The sequence below is a fragment of the Myotis daubentonii genome, chromosome 6 (assembly GCF_963259705.1).
Source record: "Myotis daubentonii chromosome 6, mMyoDau2.1, whole genome shotgun sequence".
Taxonomy (NCBI): Eukaryota; Metazoa; Chordata; class Mammalia; order Chiroptera; family Vespertilionidae; genus Myotis; species Myotis daubentonii.
Genome location: NC_081845.1, coordinates 23959342 through 23981010, shown reverse-complemented (window position 1 = coordinate 23981010; position 21669 = coordinate 23959342). Strand labels below are relative to the sequence as shown.

Below are 21669 nucleotides of genomic sequence, written 5' to 3'. Positions count from 1 at the left end.
CCAGTATCCCTGATGCTGTATCGTGCTGATCTTTGACATTGGGGTCACCTAACCCCCACCTCTGTGTGTTCCTGGCCAATAGCCTTGAACTAATTCTGACTCAGCCAGAGGAGATATAAGGAACTCTTACTGGCTGCCCGTGAAGTTGGCACTGCCCTTTCCTCTTCCTGATGCTCTGTGTTACCATGATAGAGACCTCTCACCTGCTTCCAAGACTCGCAGTTCTCACTGCCTATGCCAGCCCTCTACTTAGAACTCACTGCATCATAGTAGTGTGTTCCTTTTCCTCTCGCAGACTGATCTTCATGCTTAAAATACACCTTTATATCCATATCACTGCAGACTAATTCTTCTTGACCCTTGAGGAGTGCTTCAGGCTAACCGACTGCTGTCCAAACCCTGACTCTAATAGATCTCAAAGTAAAACATTGAAAAACATAAAACAGCTAATGCAAGGGAGTTGCAGAGATAGGAATCCATTTGGACAAGGGCGTAGAAAGGTTATCGTGGAGGAGATGGAACTCAGATTGGACTTTAACATTTAAGATACATAATTTCTTTTGTTGATTTGGTCTGCTTTGTCTGAATCCATGCATTATAATAGACTCCTACATATATTTTTCCTCTTAGGAATTTACCACTTGTATAGTTTGACAATGTTTTACTTCCCTGTGGGGAAAAGTATAAAGAATGACCTACACTTATGTAAAAAGAAGTCCTGAGAACTGGTAATGTTGTCCCAGGTATTCAAAATGCCTCAGGTACGCTCTGAGTGATGACGCAAACAGCCAGCCCTCGAGAAATGTGTAACTGGGCTTCCTCAGCACCTGGCACAGTTGCATGTCTTCAGTTTAGTTTCTTTATCAGAATTTATATGGTTTGATCTTATCAAGATCCTGCCTTATAAACCTACCACAAATTCTATCAGGTGTTTAATTTCATATGTAAGTTTTATTTTTATTATCATACATAAGATATATTTTACAAAAAGAACATGAAAAGTTGTCTCTGAAAAGTGACTAGAAGTGGAGGAGGGTCCTAAGTTCATAGAATTAGAAAACTGGTAACATAGAAGGAACTTAAAGATTATCCCCAGTGATTCTAGTCAACTCCCTTCATTTTATAGATGAGGAAATCGAGATCCAAGAGGGTTGTAAGAGTCACATTCCAAACACCACTCCTAATTAGCAGCTTGGCCCCATATTCTCAGGCCAGCCCTGTTCCCTCCACCACCGAGTCACCGACAGCTGTCACCTGGACAGCTAGCCACGTTTTGTGTAACATTGGTGTTTTACATCCCTGTGTTATGTTTGTTTCATTGTACCCTTCTTCATGTGGACATCTTTAGAATTTTAGTCTTTATACCCTTTAAGGAAAAAAGGAAAGAAGCCTCCTGAATTGTTTTCTTTCTTTTTAAATTATTTCTGTTCAAACTACAGAATGAGCAGTAAAATTATACCTTTTAATAGCTTGGCAGCTGCTGGATCTTATTAAGTTCTTCCAAGTGGAACACACCTGTTCTGTTGCTAAATGTGCCAGGTCCCTTCCAACATTTCATCTGGTTCATTGAAATGTTAGTGGGTGGTGGAAGCATTTGCTCTCCCACTACAGAGGGAGGGGACAGGCTTGAGTTAGTGATTCTCCACCATAGGCTAGAGAATCCCCAAACGAATCAGTCACTATCTCTACCACAGGGACATAAGAGTAGGAGACTTGTCCTCAAGCTCATTCCAGAACATTTTTATCATACTGTGCTGTAAATTTGGAGCTAATAGGAGGAAGACTATTTGTGCTATCTGGGAGGATAGCTTTAAAAAATATATATCATGCTAACAACTTTGTGGGGGTTTTGTGTTGGTTTTTTGAGGAGGACTTTTTTTTAGGCTTTTTACTTTTTGCTATCCTATATCATTTGCTATACCTATATCATTCATTTATTTGGGGAGGGAAGTTGTTAAGTTCCTTTTTTTAAATATAATTATTTTAGGTTGCTCTATTAAAATAATATATGCTCATAGTTTTAAAAATTCAGCCAATAAAGAATACTGTAAATAAAAAAATAAAACTCTGTCCTAAAATTCATCCATTATAACTTGCATTTCCTGTTTAAAATGTTCTCTGCACATGTAAATATACATGTCTTTATTCATGTCTATGTTTTGATGAAACTAGAATTATACTTAATATTCTGATGATTATCTTTCAGAATATATCTTGGATATCTTTTCTTATTAGCACAGACAATTCTGTTTAACAGTTTTAAATACTAAAATGGCCAATTTTCTTTTTTTTTTTTAATTCCTAAAATGCCCAGGTGTTTTTTTTAGTTTCTGAAAACACTTGGTTTCCTTTTTTTATTGTTATAAAAACAAAACCCAGCCCTGGCAATGTGGCTCAATTGATCAAGTGTGATCCCATGCACTGAGAGGTCACCAGTTCAGTTCCCAGTCAGGGCACATGCCTGCGTTGCCCCAGTTTCTGGCTTGATCCTGGTAGGGACATGCAAGAGGCAGCCGATTGATGTTTCTCTCTCCCTCTCCCTTCCTCTCTCTCTAAAATCAATAAAAACATATTTTTTAAAAACCCAAGAAGAAAATTACCCTCTATCTTCTATAAATGTTTAAACATTGACAAAAACCAAGTCATGTTTTTTTAATACCAAACATATAGTAATAATTATGCACAGGATTATATATGTGAATGTGGAGAAATTGCTATGATATTTTTGCTTATGTCTATCTAAAAACTCACTAAATGAATAATAGTTATTAGTTTTGCTATTCTAAGGGAACTATAAAAATATCCATTATAACTCATCTCTTCATGTGGCAAGAGTTTTAATTATTTTCAGTTTTTTATTTAGCATGTAGTCAGTGAGAGCAGGCTGGGTCAATTCAAAAGAGAGCTGGTTCCTAAACCAACGTGCATATTCCACTTATTAAGGGCCAGCTGCTTTTTTGTCTAGTACAGAACAAGAGGAAAGAACCCAAAAGGATCAGATGACAATGGTGGTTTTGCTTCCAGCCAAACACACACGCACACAAAACTTTACATTGGCAATTCTGTCAACATCTCAGAAAAACAGTAAGCATGTATGTGTTCACAAAATAACTAATTTTCATTTGCCCTCTTCATCTCAAAAGTAGACAGTTTATTAAAGCCTGGATTAATTGTGCTATATTTCACTATCTTAAAAAATCACTTCATATAGGAAAAAATGTTTTTTCCATCTACTGTTCCTTGTACCAGGAGTTCATCTAAATTATTTTTAACCAGAGGAGTAATATGATTTTATTACTGTGTTAAATCCAACAACAAATTTATAGTAGACAGTGGGGTTTTTTTTGGTATGGCAAAATAGTTCTTCCACATACCTAGAAGTTAGTTAATGTACACTGAATTATTGAAAATGCAATCATAATTAGCATTGCCTCCTTCCTGTATCAATTTATATCTTTTTTAGTTTAGTAATTTTGTTTATCAAAGAAAATGCAGTTATGTGATATATTAAATAGATAAAATTAATCTATGCTTGGATTTGCTTTTAAATTTCAGGAATAATTAAATGTTTTTTCTTTATCCAAAGAGAACAAAATCAAAATCTTATAAGTAAAACTAAAGAATTTATTTGTATCCATGAAGAGTCTCAGTATAGGCAACACTGGTATGTATTTCTTTTCCCCCATAATTTGTTTCAATAACATAAATATTTTGAGGAAAAAATATTGATTTCAAAAAATGTCATTTACATTTGAAAAATATTTGTCCCACAAAGAAAGTGTGTGGGACTCCAGTGATGTGACAGCAAAGCCAGTGTGAGTCACCTCACACCAGAGATTGCAACAGTATAGTCTCTTACTGCTCTACACAGAGGAACTTTTTTAAAAAAATTTATTGATTTTAGAGAGTAGGAGAGAGATAGAAACATCAATGAGAGAGAACCATCAACATCAGTCAGCTGCCTCCTACATACCCCCTCCTGGGGACCAAGCCCGCAAACCCAGGCATGCGCCCTGATGGGAAATCAAACCGTGACCTCTGGGTTCATGAGTTGATGCTCAAATATTGAGCCTCACTGGCCATGTTACTAAAGGGAACTTTAAAAGCCTTCACAATCTCTCTTACCCTGAAAGGAACTCGTTAGGTCTTGACTTTCTTAAAGGTCTGGGGACCAATTCTGCTACTTATTCTCTTCTTTATACCTTTGCCTTGGCCATTGTATTTGGCATGTGTACTTCTGCCCCTGCTTTGTCTCTTCCCCCAGTTTCCTTGCTACTTTGGGCAATTCCCCTCCAAGATTTCAGAACCCCATTGCCCTCAACAAACTGAGTAACCCCCCTTCCAGGCTGCTTGTCTTTTCAATTTACCTAACCTGTGGGTAGGAGCTAGATTACTGCCAGTGGTTCTGAAATAAATGGACTGTGAGAGAATACCTCTTCAGTCTCCATCCCAAAACTAGGTATGTATTATTTCCGTGATGTCTTTCTAACTTCAGTTACTTAATATTTTTACAAAATAAAAGAGAAATTGTTTTCAATTTTAGCAACCCACTGATTATTCATCTGATATGAAGCTCTGAGTCCATCCAGCCTCTAATTTTCTTATACTTTCCATGAAAACTCAGTTTAGAGAATAATATAAATTCTCAATAAAGAATTCATAATTGTTCCAATAAACCACTGAAAAGTATTTGTAGGACGTTTCTTCTGAGAAGTCAAATATAGATTTTATTCTTTGAATAATGATGTACAAAAAGTATAAAATAAGTAATGTTGTGCTACATCAAACCAATGTTCTACTTGGCCCAGTACTACCCTAATGACAGGGTTGTTTGATAAAATGATACAGTGTTTGCTTTTCGTGATTATATTTTCAAAGGTTAACTTAAATATGAGTAATATCCTCTCAATCTATCACAGATCTAAAATGTGAAAGATGATATTGGGAGAGCTTCCAACCAATCATTCCTAGTTGTAAACTGTCCTTTTAGATCAGTGGTTCTCAGCCTGTGGGTAGCGACCCCTTTGGGGTCGAACGACCCTTTCACAGGGGTCGCCTAAGACCATCGGAAAACACATACATAATTACATATTGTTTTTGTGATTAATCACTATGCTTTATGTTCAATTTGTAACAATGAAAATATATCCAGCATATCAGATATTTACATTATGATTCATAACAGTAGCAAAATTACATTTATGAAGTAGCAACGAAAACAATTTTATGGTTGGGGGGTCACCAAAACATGAGGAACTGTATTAAGGGTCGCAGCATTAGGAAGGTTGAGAACCACTGTTTTAGATAATGGCAGAATTGATGCTTATCAGTCACCCTGTCTTCTGACTCCACAATCAGCATGACCTTTTTTCAGAAGTTCTTGGACACCCTAATCTGCTGCCCTCTTGTTCTGTCAAGCACTCCAGGGTTTCTCAACCTTGGCACTATTGGCATTTGGGGCTAGATAATTCTTTGTTTTGGGGGGAATGTGCATTATAGGATGTTTAGCAGCATCCCTGCCTCTACCCATTAGGTGCCAGAAACACTAACACCCTCCAGTTATAATAATGAAAAGTGTCCCCCAGACATTGCCAAATTTTCAGAATCTCTCTCTGACACACACACACCATTGAGAACTGTTCTATTTTAATTTTTTCAAAGTATATAATATTGTGTGTGAATATATGTTTTTCTTAATAAAAATTTTCCTTATTTTAAGATCCTGTTCATGAAATTTTGCTTTCATGTTTTTCATTACTGGCAAATATGTAAATATTTGTATTGCAGCTATAGACTGCCCTCCTTTAAAACAACAGATTTACGTAGAGATGTATCCAGCCAGCTGTGTGAGATTCAACCTGAAGAGTTTATATAAAAATGTCTCTCAATTAAATTTAGATAGCTCTTGACTACCATTTATTTCCTTTGCTTGATAAATTAAGCTACTCTTCCCATAGGCCATTGAAAATGAACTGTATGCTAATGTTCTTGTTATTACTTAGCAGTCACAATGACAGTGTCATAATGGCCTCTAGTTTTAATATCGTTCTCCTTTAGTTGACATAAAAAGAGAAGAACCTTTTTTACTTAAGTGTCTCTTTTATCCACACATACCATGAAAGATCTCATTCAACACAGTACAACAGGTTTGCTTTTATCACTGTTTTACTGAGCTTTGTTGTACTTGAGTCTTTTCTTTCTTTTTACCCCTATTTCTGCTTCCCCATTACTGTGGGTGCGCTTAAGCAGCAGCCTCTTACACATTGGTGTACCTTACACTGGGGAAGCATTCCTCCGAGATCAGGAAGGCTACATATTACCCCGTCCTTAAACTCACAGGCAGGAATAAGGTTTTTTTATTGCAACTTTTGTAATTACCACAAATCCCATGTATAATTATTTCATCTGTTATAGCTGCTAAGTGTGTATGTTATAAATATTATAAAACAAAATGGTTTGTGCTTAGATATACATGATGGATATAAACCTGTGAAGATGGCAACTGAAGAACAAATTTAAAAGCCACATGGTCAAACAATTTTGTTTAAACTAATATAAATAGGTAGGTAGATGGATGGATAGATAGACAGACAGACACACATGTACACATACTGAGATGATGAGGAATAAGGAATCATTTAGATTGGACTGCTGACAGACTGTAAGTATAATGAAGACTGAAGAAGGGAAAGATTAGGTAAAGGAAATTAGGTCAAAAGGAAAAGCATCTCTTACGGCTCATGCATATGACTTTTTTCTTCTATTCCTTTCTTTCTTTTTGGATAGAAGTAAGAGGGCTAAAAGTTCCTTGAAGACAGGTGCTGTTTTGTTCAAAATTGAATTACCAGCATCAGGTGCAAAGCAGGTATAAATAAATGTTTACTGAATAAAGGATCGGGTAAACCAATAGGAGCGACTGTACTGAGGTCAGACCTGACCCCTGTCGGGGACATCAGCAGTGATGGAGTTGCACACAGGCAGATGGTCAGCAGTGCACAGAGATGACAGTGGACTTCGTAAAACTGCCAGTTCTCCTCCAGTGTCTCCAGGTTTCTTCCCTAATCTCCCATCTCTAGGGAATAGTTCTGCCTAAAAGATGAATTGGGTGATCCAAATGATTCTTTAGTGTGCAGGAATTCAAAAGGGGCTGTGGGGAGGGCCTACCCAGTGTGGCTAAGTTGGTTGAACATCATCGCATACACTGAGAGGTCACTGGTTCAATTCCTGTTCAGTGCACATGCCAAGGTTGTGGGCTCAATTCCTAGTGGGGGGTGTGCAGGAGGCTGCCAAACAACACTTTTCTCTCTCTCCCTCTCTTCTTCTCTCTCTAAAATCAATAAAAACATTCCTTTTTTAAAAAAGAAAAAAGGGGGGGTATTCTGATGTTTCCTGCTTTCTTGGTTATCAATCAGTTTTCACTCTCCCCAATCTAGGTCATTTAGATATACATATTTTTTTAAATATATATTTTTATTGATTTCAGAGAGAGAGGGAGAAGGAGAAACATCAATGATCGGAGAGAATCACTGATCAACTGCTCTTGCACCGCCCCCACTGGGGATGGAGTCTGCAACCCGGGCCTGTGCCCTTGGCCGAAATCTAACCTGGGACCTTTCAGTCCGCAGGCTGATGCTCTGTCCACTGAGCGACACTGGCCAGGGCCGACCTAAGAGGTTTTCTCTGACCAATAGGTCTGGGATAGTCCGTGGTGTGGAGCCCCAGCGGGTCCTTCCGGCCGAGCAGCATCTCACTACAATGCGGGGCCACGGGATCCTGGGCTTCTGTGGTCTCGCATCTCAAAGCCATTTTCTTCCGGCCCAACTAATGTCATAAGGTTCTTCCAGTCACATCCCGGGACCTCATGTCTGAGTTCACAATAAGCCTCTTGGTGGCTCGTCTTCCCCACCAGGCGATGGCGATGCAGATGGGATAAATGCCAGGAAATAAATGCATGGAAGCAATTATTTATCTGTTTGATGCCAGATGCATACATTGTGCTAGGTGTGTGTGACTTTGCACACCTGTCTTATCAGTCCCCAGGCCTGAGGGTAAACCAGTTATCCGTTTTTCTCACTTCTACTCTGGAATTTTATCATTGCTGAAGAAAGTCACATAATTGTATTGGTTGTCTGCATCTATTTCTGATTCCAGGTTTAATGAAGCCTGTGGTCTTGACCATTCATTCATTGTTCTTCCTGATTGACTCCCTGTCCCATTCCTTACAGTGCCTGGCTGACCAAAATAATGTCCACCTTTCTCAAGCTCTTAAGCTCTCACTCCTACTTGACTTTGTCTCCATGCTTTCTTGAAGAGAAGATATTCAACGTTAATTGCCTCGGCTTCTCATGCCTGCCTTCTCTGTATTTCTGTAATTCTGTAGTTCTCTCTCAAAAGAGGAGGTAGATAGTCAAACATCAGAGGGGTTTACAGTATAATAGAAGTGTTCTGATAGAGTTCTATATTAAATGCTAGGGGAATAAATAGAAATGGTCCCTGACCTAAGCATAATGAAATCAGCAGAGGCTTTCCAGAGAAGTTAATTTCTAAATTGAGCTTTGTAGGAGAAAGTGCATTTGAGGCAAACTGAGTAGCTGTATTGTAAGGCATTATACACTTGGGCCGCCACAAATATTTCATCATAGCTGGAGCTTAGGATGCAAAATTAAAAACAGAGCTGAACCTCAAAAAGTAAGTAGATAGAATCAGAAGGGTTCTTGTACGGCATGTTTAAGAGCTGGGTTTTATCCTAAAGGTCAGTAAGGAGACAACAAAGGATGTAAAGCAGTGGTTCCCTTCATGGAACACATGCCCCACAGGGGTGCAATTTGATTTTTATGGGGAGCAATTCAAGAATGAGTTATAACAATGAATTTTTTGCATTATGGTTCAAGGGGCCTTATATCCTATCTAATAATAGACAAACATAGTAATTAACCATACCTCTGACATGCTTCCCATTGGCTAATCAGGGTGATATGCAAATTAACTGCCAAGAAAGATGGCAGATACCCTGCAATGATGGGAGGTGAAAGGGGAAGGACGGAACAATGGTGATCAGAAACCCAGGCAGCAGGCAAGAGCTGGGGGGTGGGCAAAGGCGGCCATCAGAAAGCCAGGCTGGCCTGCGGCCGCATGATCCCCGCAGCAATCGGGCGAGCAGGAGCCCAGGCGCAGGCCGGCTGCGTGATCCCCGCAGCGATGGGGGCGAGCGGGAGCCCGGGCGCAGGCCGCATGATCCCCGGACCTCCCAGGTGTCCTGGGTTGCTGGCCAGCCTGCAGCCTGTGATTCCCCCGGCGATCGGGGAGAGTGGGAGCCCGGGCACAGGCGAGGCGGCACCTGGGCACCCCAGCACCTGACATGCAAAGGTCGGGGATGAAATGACCTTTCCCAACCACATCTTCAAATACCCTGGGGAAGGCATCACTGAAGAGTTCAAAACTCTCTTACTTGGCAAGGAAGAAAAACGTTGGCAATGGAAACAATCCCTTACATCAAACTTAAGGTCCGTCTGGGTAAAAAAGAATATTTCCAAAGTAAAGTAGGGAGCAGGCAAAAATAATATGTTCTCATGACTTCCACTGAAGATTGAGCATATGACAGAGTCAAAACGAACATACAAATTAAAACAGACAGTGGACATTCAAATGACCCAAATCAATTGTCACTGTTTATGCCAATAGCAACAATGCTTATGTGATAATATAGTTTAACAAACATACAAAACAAGTCACATGATAAGAGAGGTTCGGCTTCTAAAGTAAATTGAATATGTTCTTTAAAAATTCTCATGTCCTCCCCTCTGACTATAATTCTTAATTTTCCAATCAGAAAATTACCCCAGGTGATCCAGTAACATGTAGAACTCCAGTAACTTATTTAAACAACAAACATCCAAACCATTTTTAAAATATTTAAATTGCTATTTTGGGGTTAAAATTATAGAAGATATTTAGATCCAAATATATTTTCTGAATAAAAAATATTTCAATTTTTGATTTAAAAAAAATAAACATAAAAAATATATAAGTGACACATTTTCCCAAGGAACTCTGAATTAGTACCTTTCCCTCTAACTTTCTTCAAATTAAGAGAATCTGTGGAGTTCCCTATAGCGCACAAGTTTTAATGAAAGAAAATAAGACTTTCTAAGAGCATCAAATACATGTTTTCTTATTTACACACATATATACTCCTCTCTCTCTTCTCTCTCTCTCTCTCTCTCTCTCTCTCTCTCTCTCTCTCTCTCTCTTGAAAATATATTCTTACTGATTCAGAGAGGAAGGGAGAGCGAGAGAGAGAGAAACATCAATGATGAGAGAGAATCATTGATTGGCTGCCTCCTACATGCCCCTGTACTGGGTATCAAGCCCACAACCCGAGCATGTGGCCTGACCTGGAATCAAACTGTGACTTCAGGTTCATAGGTCAATGCTAAATCACTGAGTCACACCCGCTGGGCTCAATTTTTATTTATAAATTAATTCCAAGGACATATATAGCTTGAAAAGCTTTGGAAGCAGTTTCAAAAAAAACTATCTTTTAAGTAACAAGAAAATAGTTATAGAGGAAAGTTTAAATTAAAAGAAAAAAATTGTTTTAATTTATTCAAGAGTGGGAACATCCTCCATGAAAATGTGTACCTTGACTGTGGATGGCTGGGTGGCCTTATCACACCTTAGAAATTCAAATGCTTTTTACAATGAAAAGAAAGAGAGTTTCATCTCATTTCTCTCCCAGGGTAGATGTCTGTCAACAGAAGGTGGACATCAATAAAAGGAGGAGCTTGCACAATCAATCCAGAAAGTCAGCAATCTATGAATAATCCAGAACTGAGTATTTATCTCCTCTGCCACACACCCTCCCTCCCAGCCAGTGAGCCAGATAATTACTCTCAAGTCAAGCTAAGTGCCCCCCAGTCACAGAGGCCCAATGCTGACATACAAAGCATACAAATAATTCTCACTCTGGCATAAAAGTGACAACTTTCTTGGAAGAAAAGTAGATACTGTAAATTTCTCAAAGTCTTCCAGAAACATTTTTTAAAGTAATTTTTACTTCTTTAGAAAAAAATGCATACATGGCAAACCATCCGTAATAAAAGGCCCATTCTATAAAATTTTACCTGGTCTTACTCATATCTGCAATCATAATCATATTTACAGACAAATGTATCTATATTAATAAAAGAGTAATATGCTAATTAGACTGGGAGACTTTCCAGGAGACCTTCCAGAGGTTCTTCTGGACAAACCCACGGTAGTGGGGCTGAGGTAGAGGCGGTTAGAGGTCAAGAGGGGAGGGCAGTTGTGGGTGATCAGGCTGGTGGGGGGTGGGGCCATTGGGGGTAAGCAGACCAGCAGGGGGGCCAGTTGTGGGCAAGCAGGCCATCAGTGGGGGTCAGTTGGAGGTGATCAGGACAGCAGGGGGCCAGTTTGGAGTGAGCAGGCCAGCAGGGTGATGGTTGGGGATGAGCAGGCCAGTGGGAAAGAAAAGTAGGGGCGAGCAGGCCAGCAGGGGGGGGCAGTTGGGGGTGATCAGGCTGGTGGGGGGACATTTGGGGGCAAGCAGGCCAGCAGTGGGGGGGGGCAGTTGGGGGTGAGCAGGCCGGCAGGCAGAGTGGTTAGAGGCAATCAGGCAGGCAGGCAGGCAGGTGAGCGGTTAGGAGCCAGCATTCCCGGATTACGAGAGGGATGTCTGACTGCTGATTTAGGCCCTATCCCTGTAAACTGGCAGGACATTTTTCGAGGGGTCCCAAATTGGAGAGGTTGCAAGCCAGGCTGAGGAACACACCCTCCCCCGTGCACGAATTTTGTGCACCGGGCCACTAGTACAGTATATAAATACGTATTGTGGCATATTTATGCATTTCAATTCTCTATGATATGTTTTGAAACTTTATTTGCTATTTTTTCATATCACTTCATATAATTATTACTTTAATTTTGTTTTATTGCTTAAAGTATTACAAGAGTAGTACATATGTCTCCTTTTTTCCCCCTTGACCTTCCCCTGACCTCCCCTACCCCCCAGTGTCTTGTGTCGATTGGTTATGCTTATATGCATGCATACAAGTCTTTCGGTTGATCTCTTACCACCACCCCCAACACTCCCTGGCCTTCCCACTGTAGTTTGACAAGTCTATTCAATGCTGCTCTACCTCTGTATCTGTTTTTGTTCATCAGTTTACAATGGTCTTTATTATCCATATATGAGTGAGATCATGGGGTATTTTTCTTTCATTGACTGGCTTATTTCACTTAGCATAATCCTCTCCAGTTCCATCCATGCTGTGGCAAATGGTAAGAATTCCTTCTTTTTTTACATCAGCGTAGTATTCCATTGTGTAGATGTACCACAGTTTTCTAATCCATTCATCTGTTGATGGGCACTTATATTATTATTTTTGTAAACAATTTCTTAGTGATTACTTCCTCAGTACTTTAACTGTCTTTTCATTCTTTTATTTTTCTCTTTCATGGATGCCATGTTCTTTGGAAGCTTGTTTAGACCAAGTTAATGGCCTTTTAGGCTTCCTCCACATGAATAGAAGTTCACTTTTGAATAATAAGATTTATATGTCACAGGGGGTAGGAGGACACCAGGATTTTAGAGATGCTTAGGTGGGGCATGGCCAAAAAAAGGTTGGGAACCACTGATGTAAAGCATGGAAGATGGCATCAAATTGGTTCTTTCAAAAACTCATTCTAGAAACTCTGAAAAGACTAGGAAAAAGCAGTACTAGAAGAAGTAAGAGCAGGAAAGGCCGTTGCAATAATCCAAGCCAAACATTGAGAAACTAGAATTTGGTAACTAAATCCACATGCAGAAAAAGGAGAAATCTAGGTTTCCAGTTTGAACACCTTTCTGTATAAGAAAATAAGAATTTCACTTATGAGACACATGATGTCTGAGTATATGTACAGCAGCCAATTGCAAATCTCTTAAAGGCTTCTATGGGACTCAGTAGAGATTTGGAAACTCAGACTTAATCCTGGCTGAAGTGGCTCAGTGGTTGAGCATCAACCTAGGAATCAGGAGGTCACGGTTCGATTCCCGGTCAGGGCATACTGGTATGCCTGGGTTGCGGGCTCGATCCTCAGTGTGGGGTGTGCAGGAGGCAGCCAATCAATGACTCTCTCTCATTATTGATGTTTCTACCTCTCTATTCCTCTCCCTTCCTCTCCAAAAAATCAATCCTATCTAATAAAGATGGAATATGCAAATTGATCATCACTTCGCAACAAAGATGATGGCGCCCATAGCCACAAGATGGCAGCGCCCAGTCCCCTCAGCACCACCGGAGTCCCCCAGTCCTTTAAGCCCTCACCTCAGGGGCGAGCGGCAAGCAGTCCCCCGCGGCGAGCAGACATCAGGGCCCGTGGTGGCGTCAAGCAGGCAGGTCCACAGAGAGCAGAGAACCACAGGGATCAGGCCTAAGCCATCAGTAGGACATCCCCTGAGGGCTCCCAGATTGGAGAGGGTGCAGGTCGGGCTGAGGGACCCCCCCCCCCTCCTGTGCACGAATTTCATGCACTGGGCCTCAAAAAGATAGATATCTATCTTTCCAAAAGAAAAAGAGAACTCAAACTTAAAAGCCACTTTTTGATGAAAATTTATGGATCCAGCTGTTTTAGAAAAACTACTGTGTTTATAAGATTTGGTGAAAACCAGCGATTGCCAGATCATTATGAAGAAAACAGGAGATCTGAGTTCATTGTATAGAGTTGGCAGTCATTGGCATAAATGTGCTGTTGAATCCATGGGAATAATGAAGTGTAAAGAATGAAAAGGATAAAGGGTGGAAGTCAATAAAGGATGCTAGGTTTTTTTGGAGGGGAAGAGCTTGGGAAGGGCATTGCTATGAAACAGCCCCCTGATCCCTGCCTACAGCAGTCTTCATTCTTCCATGCTCCAGCCTTTAATGTTCCTTTTTTTTTTTAATATATTTTATTGATTTTTTACAGAGAGGAAGGGAGAAAGAGAGTTAGAAACATCGATGAGAGAGAAACATCGATCAGCTGCCTCCTGCACATCTCCTACTGGGAATGTGCCCGCAACCCAGGTACATGCCCTTGACCGGAATCGAACCTGGGACCCTTCAGTCCCCAGGCCGACGCTCTATCCACTGAGCCAAACCGGTTTCGGCTTTAATGTTCCTTTTACCTGCCTGCTGGAGAGACTTTCCTAAAATGGAAATCAAGTCATGACTTCCCAGCTCAGAAATCTTAGTTGACTCTACCTTTGTCCACATAGTCCACAAATTTCGTGAATTTTTTTGAGATCCCAGTAGAAGTTTTGAGCTACTTTTCCTCATCCTCCAAAACAGGCTCCTGAGTATGCTGCCCTGCAGACACAACCCTCAAACTTTTGCTCACCCCATTTTCTTGAACTATGTCGTTTTTGGTGCTTCTCCAATTATCAGAATTTCAATTTATCCCTTAAGATCTAACAAAATGCTCCTTCTGCTGAATTCTTCTTAAAAGCCTGTTACAATTCAAGCCTTGTGTTCTTTCCCCCACACATTTCCTGTTCACCTTTGTCATAACGTCCATCTCCCTCTGCCTCCTTAGCTGTGTCCATGCCTGTCCCCTTTTGAGTACAAGCTCCTTGAGCCTCCCGGCTTTGTATCCCTGGTGTCCAGCACACTGCCTCACTGGTAGAGTGGTGTTCCACAAGTATGGGTTGTTTAATGGGTAACATTAGTATCCAAAACTACAAATCATGAATCACAATGAAGGTCTTCACCTTTTAGTATATTTGTGGAAACTGCATCTTGATGCAGAGGAATATTTTGTCCTTAAGTGAAAGCATTCTAATTGGAGGATTTAGCATCAAATACAACTCACATTATAATAAATTTTAAGATCAAAGAATCAAATCTATATGACTATTTAAAATCGTAAAACTGTGCTCCTAGAAACAGAACTTGAGCAATAGAGGAGACCTGAGGAAGTTGTCTAGTCCAGTTGTGAATTCTCTGTAGAACCCAATTCCTCGGCTCTAGGGTGGGCTGGGAGGCAAGGTGTCCGGGCCACCAAACCATGCTTTACCTAGAGTACCTCTACCTTTAAGCGTTTATATGCAAGGCTTCCAAACAAATTTGTACTGAAAAATTGTTTTGCTGTGAAATCATTTTGAAAGTCAGGATCGTAACCTTCAGGCAACTTCCATTCCCTTGGTGACTCTGGGCCTCCACTTGCTCATTTGTAAAATAGAGAATGGTGCTGTGATAGTTCATGCTTCCATTCTGAGCCCCTGCTGTCCATTTCCAAGTAAACAACAGACCCCCAAGAGAAGCGACTTACTTCAGTCACATAGAGGATTAATGACAGAACCAAGGCTAGAATTTAACCACCGACCCTGATTGTTGTTGTTGTTGTTGTTGTTGTTGTTGTTCTCGCTCTCTCTCTCTTTTTTAAAAAACAAATTATGGATTTGAATTATATGGAGAAGATAGAGATATCAGGATTATGTAAACAGCATGTAAAAATAGGGCTATAGTATTTTTATATCAAATTTGCTTTGTTTAAAGCTGGTGTGCTAGTTACAGCAAGCATTAAGTGAACACTTACTTAATTTTCCACTCATTCTTCAAGTGTATAAGAAATATTTGGATGAGTTCTTTGCATGGCCCATTTCTCTTTTACAAAGCTACTTATGAGTTATTTTCTTCTTGGTTAATCTCCATGTAATCAGTAAGAGCACTTAAAATCATTCCACTAATCATACCTTTCATGTTTAAGTCTCGCTGCATCTAAATTTAAAAGCAGCAGTAAGAAGTTGAGAGGTTTGGGGAAGCAGGAGTCTCTAGGTTCTCATCCCTTTATTCATCTTTTTGCTTTGCTCATCTTCCTCTCTTCATCCCTTCCTCTCCAAATCAAGGGTATCCATGAAGAGGAATGGAAGTCACAAAACAACTGTCTGAGAGGTTGTGTGGACAGGCGGGAAAGAACTCTGATTCAACATTTTACATATAGTTGAGTAGACTGTGAAAATATAGAATATACTGAAGAGATTACGAAGTCAAGATGCAATGAACTTAAGTAGCAAACCATCTAGTATTACTAGATTAATTTAGGCTGATGCTGTAGGACTTTGTTTGCTACACACCTGTAAGCTGGCTTTCCTTACAGAGCACTTAAGAGAACTGTTGGTTTAGTTGTGTTCAGAGCCTGGCATGCTCTCTCCTCCTTCAGCAAGTTGGTGGGTTTTCAGCATGTAAATATTACCTGGTCATCTTCTCTAATTTTTGACTTACTGTTTGTTTGTTTTCTTCTTCTTTTACAATAGTCAGTCAGCAAGGACAAGTCTCAGGATTTCAGATGTGGCTCAGAATCTATGACACAGTAAGCAACTTCTCTTCCTAAATAATTTACAGTGATAGATAGTTGTCATTTTTTATTAAGGACAATTTCTCATTTTCCTTTTCAAAACATCACACTCTTAGTTAAGTTTCAGATCATTAATTTTTAAAAGAGTTTACTTAGCTGTTGCCCTGGCCAGTTTGGCTCAGTGGGTGGAGCATTGGCCTGTGGACTGAAGGGTCGTGGGTTCAAAGGCACGTACCTGGTTGCAGTCTCAGTCACCTCCCCCGTTGGAGGCAACCAATAGATGTGTCTCTCTCACATTGATGTCTCTCTTCCACTCTCTCTAAGAATCAATGAAAAAATATCCTTGGGTGAGGATTAACAAAAAAAATAATATAAAATAAAAGAGTTTAGCTGCTTTGAGGAGAATATTTTAATGATTGGACGTTGAGGAAGTGTATGAAAAGTTGTAAGAAATAAAATTAAGTTAAAATATCACACTAAAGTTTTCTTTCTGTGGACCCATTTTGTCATGTCATTTATCTTAGTTTGAGTAACTTTTGAAATGACATTAACTGAAAAGAAGTAGATTATGTGGTGAAAAAAATTATGAAATGTCTATTTTTAGGCATTAAAGAAAAAAGGTAGTACCCAGAACACTAGCATTGTACATTTTCTACAAATGTCTAATGTATTTGAGCAATCTATTTTGAGGTATTCATTTTAAAAGATCTCTAGGAAGTTTAGTATTTTTATTTGTTACTTGCTAAATCACTTAATACATAAATAGAAAATTCCTCTTTTAACTTCAAAAAATTACATCAAAACATTCCCCAAATATTTCTCAATTTTTTTTATGGCAGATTATTTTGTACCTAATTTTAAGCCCAAACTTTATACTCACACATTACTAGCAAACTATTACATGCCTCAAACATGCCTAGGACAAATTAGCTATCTGTTGTGCCCTCCCATCACCCCCATAACACATGAGTGCATGCTTACACACGTGCACACAGATAATCCCTGCTGCGTTTCCTTCAAGGAAATACTTTTTCAAGTTAACCCTATTATACGCTTTGACATTTTGAAAAATAATGTCTTCCGGTTCAAAAATTCTGATTCAGATTACAGTCTAATTTACAGGAATTATCAAATGAAAGCATGCATTCTTTTGCAAGATAATATTTCAGACTACAGACAAGAGATAAGCATGAGTTTTAAATGGCATTTAAAAGAGTCACCAAATCATGACCTAGAAGATGCCTTAGAAATTCTTTCTGTATCCCTTCTTTTATAATCAAGAAAACTAATAGGAAAGATCTTGTGCAAATTGCACAGGACACATTTATGTCAGCCTAGAACCAAGACCTATGTCTCCTGATTCCCAGGTGTGTGTGTGTGTGTGTGTGTGTGTGTGTGTGTGTGTTTAACTATATGCAGTGTTATCAGGCTCCTTGGTAACACACCATTTTGCTGTAAGTTTAAAATCTTTCTTTTTGACAGAGAAAATGTATTCGCTATATATAGCCCTGTATCAGTTCAGAGCACAGTCATGCACATTATCACATTTGAGTCTCCCCACTGCCCTGGGAGAGATGCAGACCAGTATTCTGAACCCTTTTTTCCATGAGGAGAAACAAGGTCTGAGAGGCTGTGATCCGGTACCAGATCATAGGCCCTCTCTTTCTTCAGCTGTGCTTTTCATTCTTTCCAGGCTTTCCCTCTCATCTGTCAAAAGGTCCAAACACATCCCAGGTCTTTCTGGTTTTTTGTTTTATCTGCCAAGTATGTTTTCAGTTCCAGTCTCTGAATAATTGAAATTTTATATAATAGTTGATAATACAGTCACTGACCCTGAGGAGATTATACTCCACGAGAGATTACACATATGAAAAAATAGACTGGCCCTGGCCAGGGTGGCTCAGTTGGTCGAGCATCATCCCATCACCGAATGGGTTGCAGGTTCATTTCCCAGTCAGGGCACATTGGTTTTGGGCTCAATCCCCAAAAATGGGTGTGCAGGAGGCAGCCAATTGATGTTTTCCTCTCACATGTCTCTCTCTCTCTCTCCCTCCCTCTCTCTCTCTCCCTCCCTCTCTCTCTCTCTCTCTCTCTCTCTCTCTCTCTCTCTCTCCCCCTCTCTCTCCCCCTTCCTCTCTTTCTAAAACTCAATAAAAAACATTTTAAGAATATAACTGGAACAATAAGGACAAACTATTTCAACAACCAAAAAATTGACCACATTTAATACATCATGGAAACAGTGCTCTCAGTGTCCTTGAACAGGTTTTTAAAACTTTTTACCTACTATGTGAATGAAAGACTGTAGTCACTCTGACTACGTTGGATACCTGTTTCCAGGTGATACAGAGATCCTTGCCATATTCTCCAGATTCAAGTTCAAAAAGCCTCACAAACATCCCAGCTTCTCAAGACTGTCAGAGCAGCTTGGCTTCTCCTTTCGAACGTAGTGTTTGAGGAGCTCCTGAAAGTAAATTTTCATGAGAAGTTCAGATATGTCTAAATGCTCCAGTTCATCTAAAGCCACTGGGCTTTCCCTGTACTCGTAGTTTCTTAGAATCAGGATGAATCAAGATACATTTCTCATGACTTGAAAACCATAGGCTAGTGAATACTATTTATAGCCCAGTATGTACCCAAAAGGTCATCTCTATTTCTTTAACTTAACTGAGTCCATTGTACCCAAGTACAGGGAGATTAGACATTCTTCTTCCCGACGTTATGGAAAATAAGTGGGAAAGCATTCATTCTCTTTTTATTGCCATTAATTATGATATTATTATAGAGCTTTTTTCATAAATTCCCTTTCAGGTAGTTTCCTCCATTTTCTAGTTTTCCAAGAGTTTGTATCAGGAATGGATGTTGGATTTTTGTCAAATGCTTTTTCTGCATGTTAAGATACTCATATGCATTTTTTAATGTTTTAATGTGGTAAATAACATAGATATTTAAATAGTAAACCACCTTTCATTCTTAGCATAAACTGGCTTGATTTCTGAAATTTTATTTAAAATTGTTTGATTTTGTTCATGAGGAGCACAGGTCTATAGTTTTTTTTCCTTGTTATGTTTTAGGCTGGTTTTGGTATCAGGGTAAACTAACCACATGGAATGAATTAGGAATGATTCTCATCCCTTCAGTTTTTTGGAAGAGTTTATATAGATTTGGTGTTCTTTCTTTTGTAAATTCTATTTCTTTATTGATATTCTCTTTTTTGGTGAGACAGTTTTCTCATATTTCCCCATAGTTCTTTATACATGGCAATATATTGCTGTATCCATATATTTTATTTCTATACATGCTATAAGCCACTCACTGCAATGTTATTTTTCTTTTTCTTAAACTGCCATCTTTTGAAGAGATAAAAAATATTGAAGTCTTACATACTCGTCCATTTTGTTACATTTCCAACGTTTTTCATTCTTTTATGTAGATTCACATTTCCATCTATCGTGTTGTGTTTTTTTTGCCTAAAGAATTCCCTTTAACATATCTTGTAGTGTTGGCTAGCTAAAAATGAATATCTTTACTTTCTGCATGTCTAAGAAGGTCTATTTCACCTTTCTTTTTGAAAGCTGTTTTCATCTGGTATACAGTTCTGTGTTGAAAGATTTGCTGTTTGTTTGTTTGTTACTGGAAAGATACCAGCAAGAAATAGACTGTTATGCATCTGTGTTCCTCTGCATAGCATGTTTTCCCCCACTTTGGCTATGTTTAAGGTGTCTCTTTATCACTAGTTTTGGGCACTTTAATTATGATGTGCTTAGTTGTGATTTTCTTTGTATTTCTTGTGCTAGGGGTTAATTGAGCTTGGTTCTGTAGGTTTATACTTTTCATCAAATTTGAAACATTTAGGGCCACTTTTTCTTTTGCCTTATTCTTTTTTCTGTGCCCAATTGTTTCTCTCCTCTTCTTTGAAGATTCCAATTACATGTATGTTAAGCCATATGAAGATGTCCCATGTTACCAGTGTGGCTCAGTTGGTTGAGCATCATCCCATGTGCCAAGAGGTTGTTGGTTCCATTCCTGGTCCAAGCACATGCCTGGGTTGCGGCTCGGTACCCAGTGGGGGGCATGCAGGAAGCAGCCAATTGATGTTTCTCTCTCCCTCTCTCTTCTCTCTCTAAAAAAATCAATAAAAGCATATCTTAAAAAAAGATGTCCCACAGCTCACTAATGCTTTGTTTATTTTTTAAATTCTTTTTTGTCTGTGTTTTATCTTGGATTGTTTCTATTGCTATGTCTTCCAAGTTGTTTAATCTTTTCCTTGCAATATCTTCTCTGCCTTTAATCTTATCCAGAATATTTTTCATCTCAGACATTTTAATTTTCATCTCTGAAAGTTCAGTTTGGGTCTTCTATATATCCTTCATGTTTCTACTTTACCTTTAGAGCAAGTGGAATACAATTACAACTGTGATAATGTCTTTGTCTGATAATTCTCACATCTGTGTCATTTCTGGGTTAGTTCCCTGTGGTATTTTTATTATGGGTTATATTTTATTATGGGTTATATTATGGGTTATTTTATTATGGGTTATATTTTCTTATTTTTTGCCCCCCACTCCTGGTAAATTTGTATTGGATGCCACACACTGAAATTTTTGTCATTGGCTGCTAGATATTTTTGTATTCCCGGAAATATTCTTGAGCTCTGTCTGGAATGTGGTTAAGCTGCTTGAAAACTGTGTAATCCTTTCAGGTCTTGCTTTTAGGGTGTGACTGGAACCATGTTTAGTCTAGGGCTACCTATTCCTCACTACTGACACGATCCCTGTCCCACTGCCCTCTGAGTGGTGAGGCTCTCCGAGCCAGCTGGCGGGCACAGGCCCTGCTCCTGAATTTTCTAAGTACATGCGCTCATCAGTGCTCTGTAGGTCTTCAGGTTTGCTCACCATGAGCCTGTGTCCTCTGGCATTCTTGAGCTCTGCCCACTTTAGTTTCCCAAACTGTCAGCGCTTACTCATGTTGTCACCAGGCTCCATGCAGGTTTCATCTCCCGGTGCCATGGCCTGGAAACATGTGATAAACATGTGATCAACTGGGCAATTGTAGAACTCATCTCCTTTATTTTCCCTATCTTGGGGAACGCTATTCTTTGTTGTCTCTGATTTAGTGTCTTGAAAATTGTTGGTTTGTATATTTTGTCCAGTTTTTTTGGTTGTTTTCAGCAAACCTGGTTCTGGTTACTTTGTTAGCTGTAATCAAAGGCTGGATGTTTTATTATGTCTTTTCAAGTTTTCTTTCCTGGTATCTTTGGTTGAGTCCACTGTGCGTGTGTGTAATTTCATTAGTTGTCCAAATACAAAAAGAGTCTACATACGAGTAAGTGTAGAC

General features: G+C 39.3%; 1 protein-coding gene across 2 annotated transcripts in view; it reads left to right on the top strand.

The window, feature by feature from the left end:
- The window catches only part of AHI1 (Abelson helper integration site 1), a 182260-nt gene that overhangs the window by 139193 nt on the left and 21398 nt on the right, over nt 1-21669 (top strand). For both annotated transcript variants that reach the window (XM_059700403.1, XM_059700406.1), the window contains one exon: nt 16292-16347. In XM_059700403.1, the coding sequence (XP_059556386.1) occupies nt 16292-16347 (56 nt within the window). The remainder of the gene's footprint in view (nt 1-16291; nt 16348-21669) is intronic.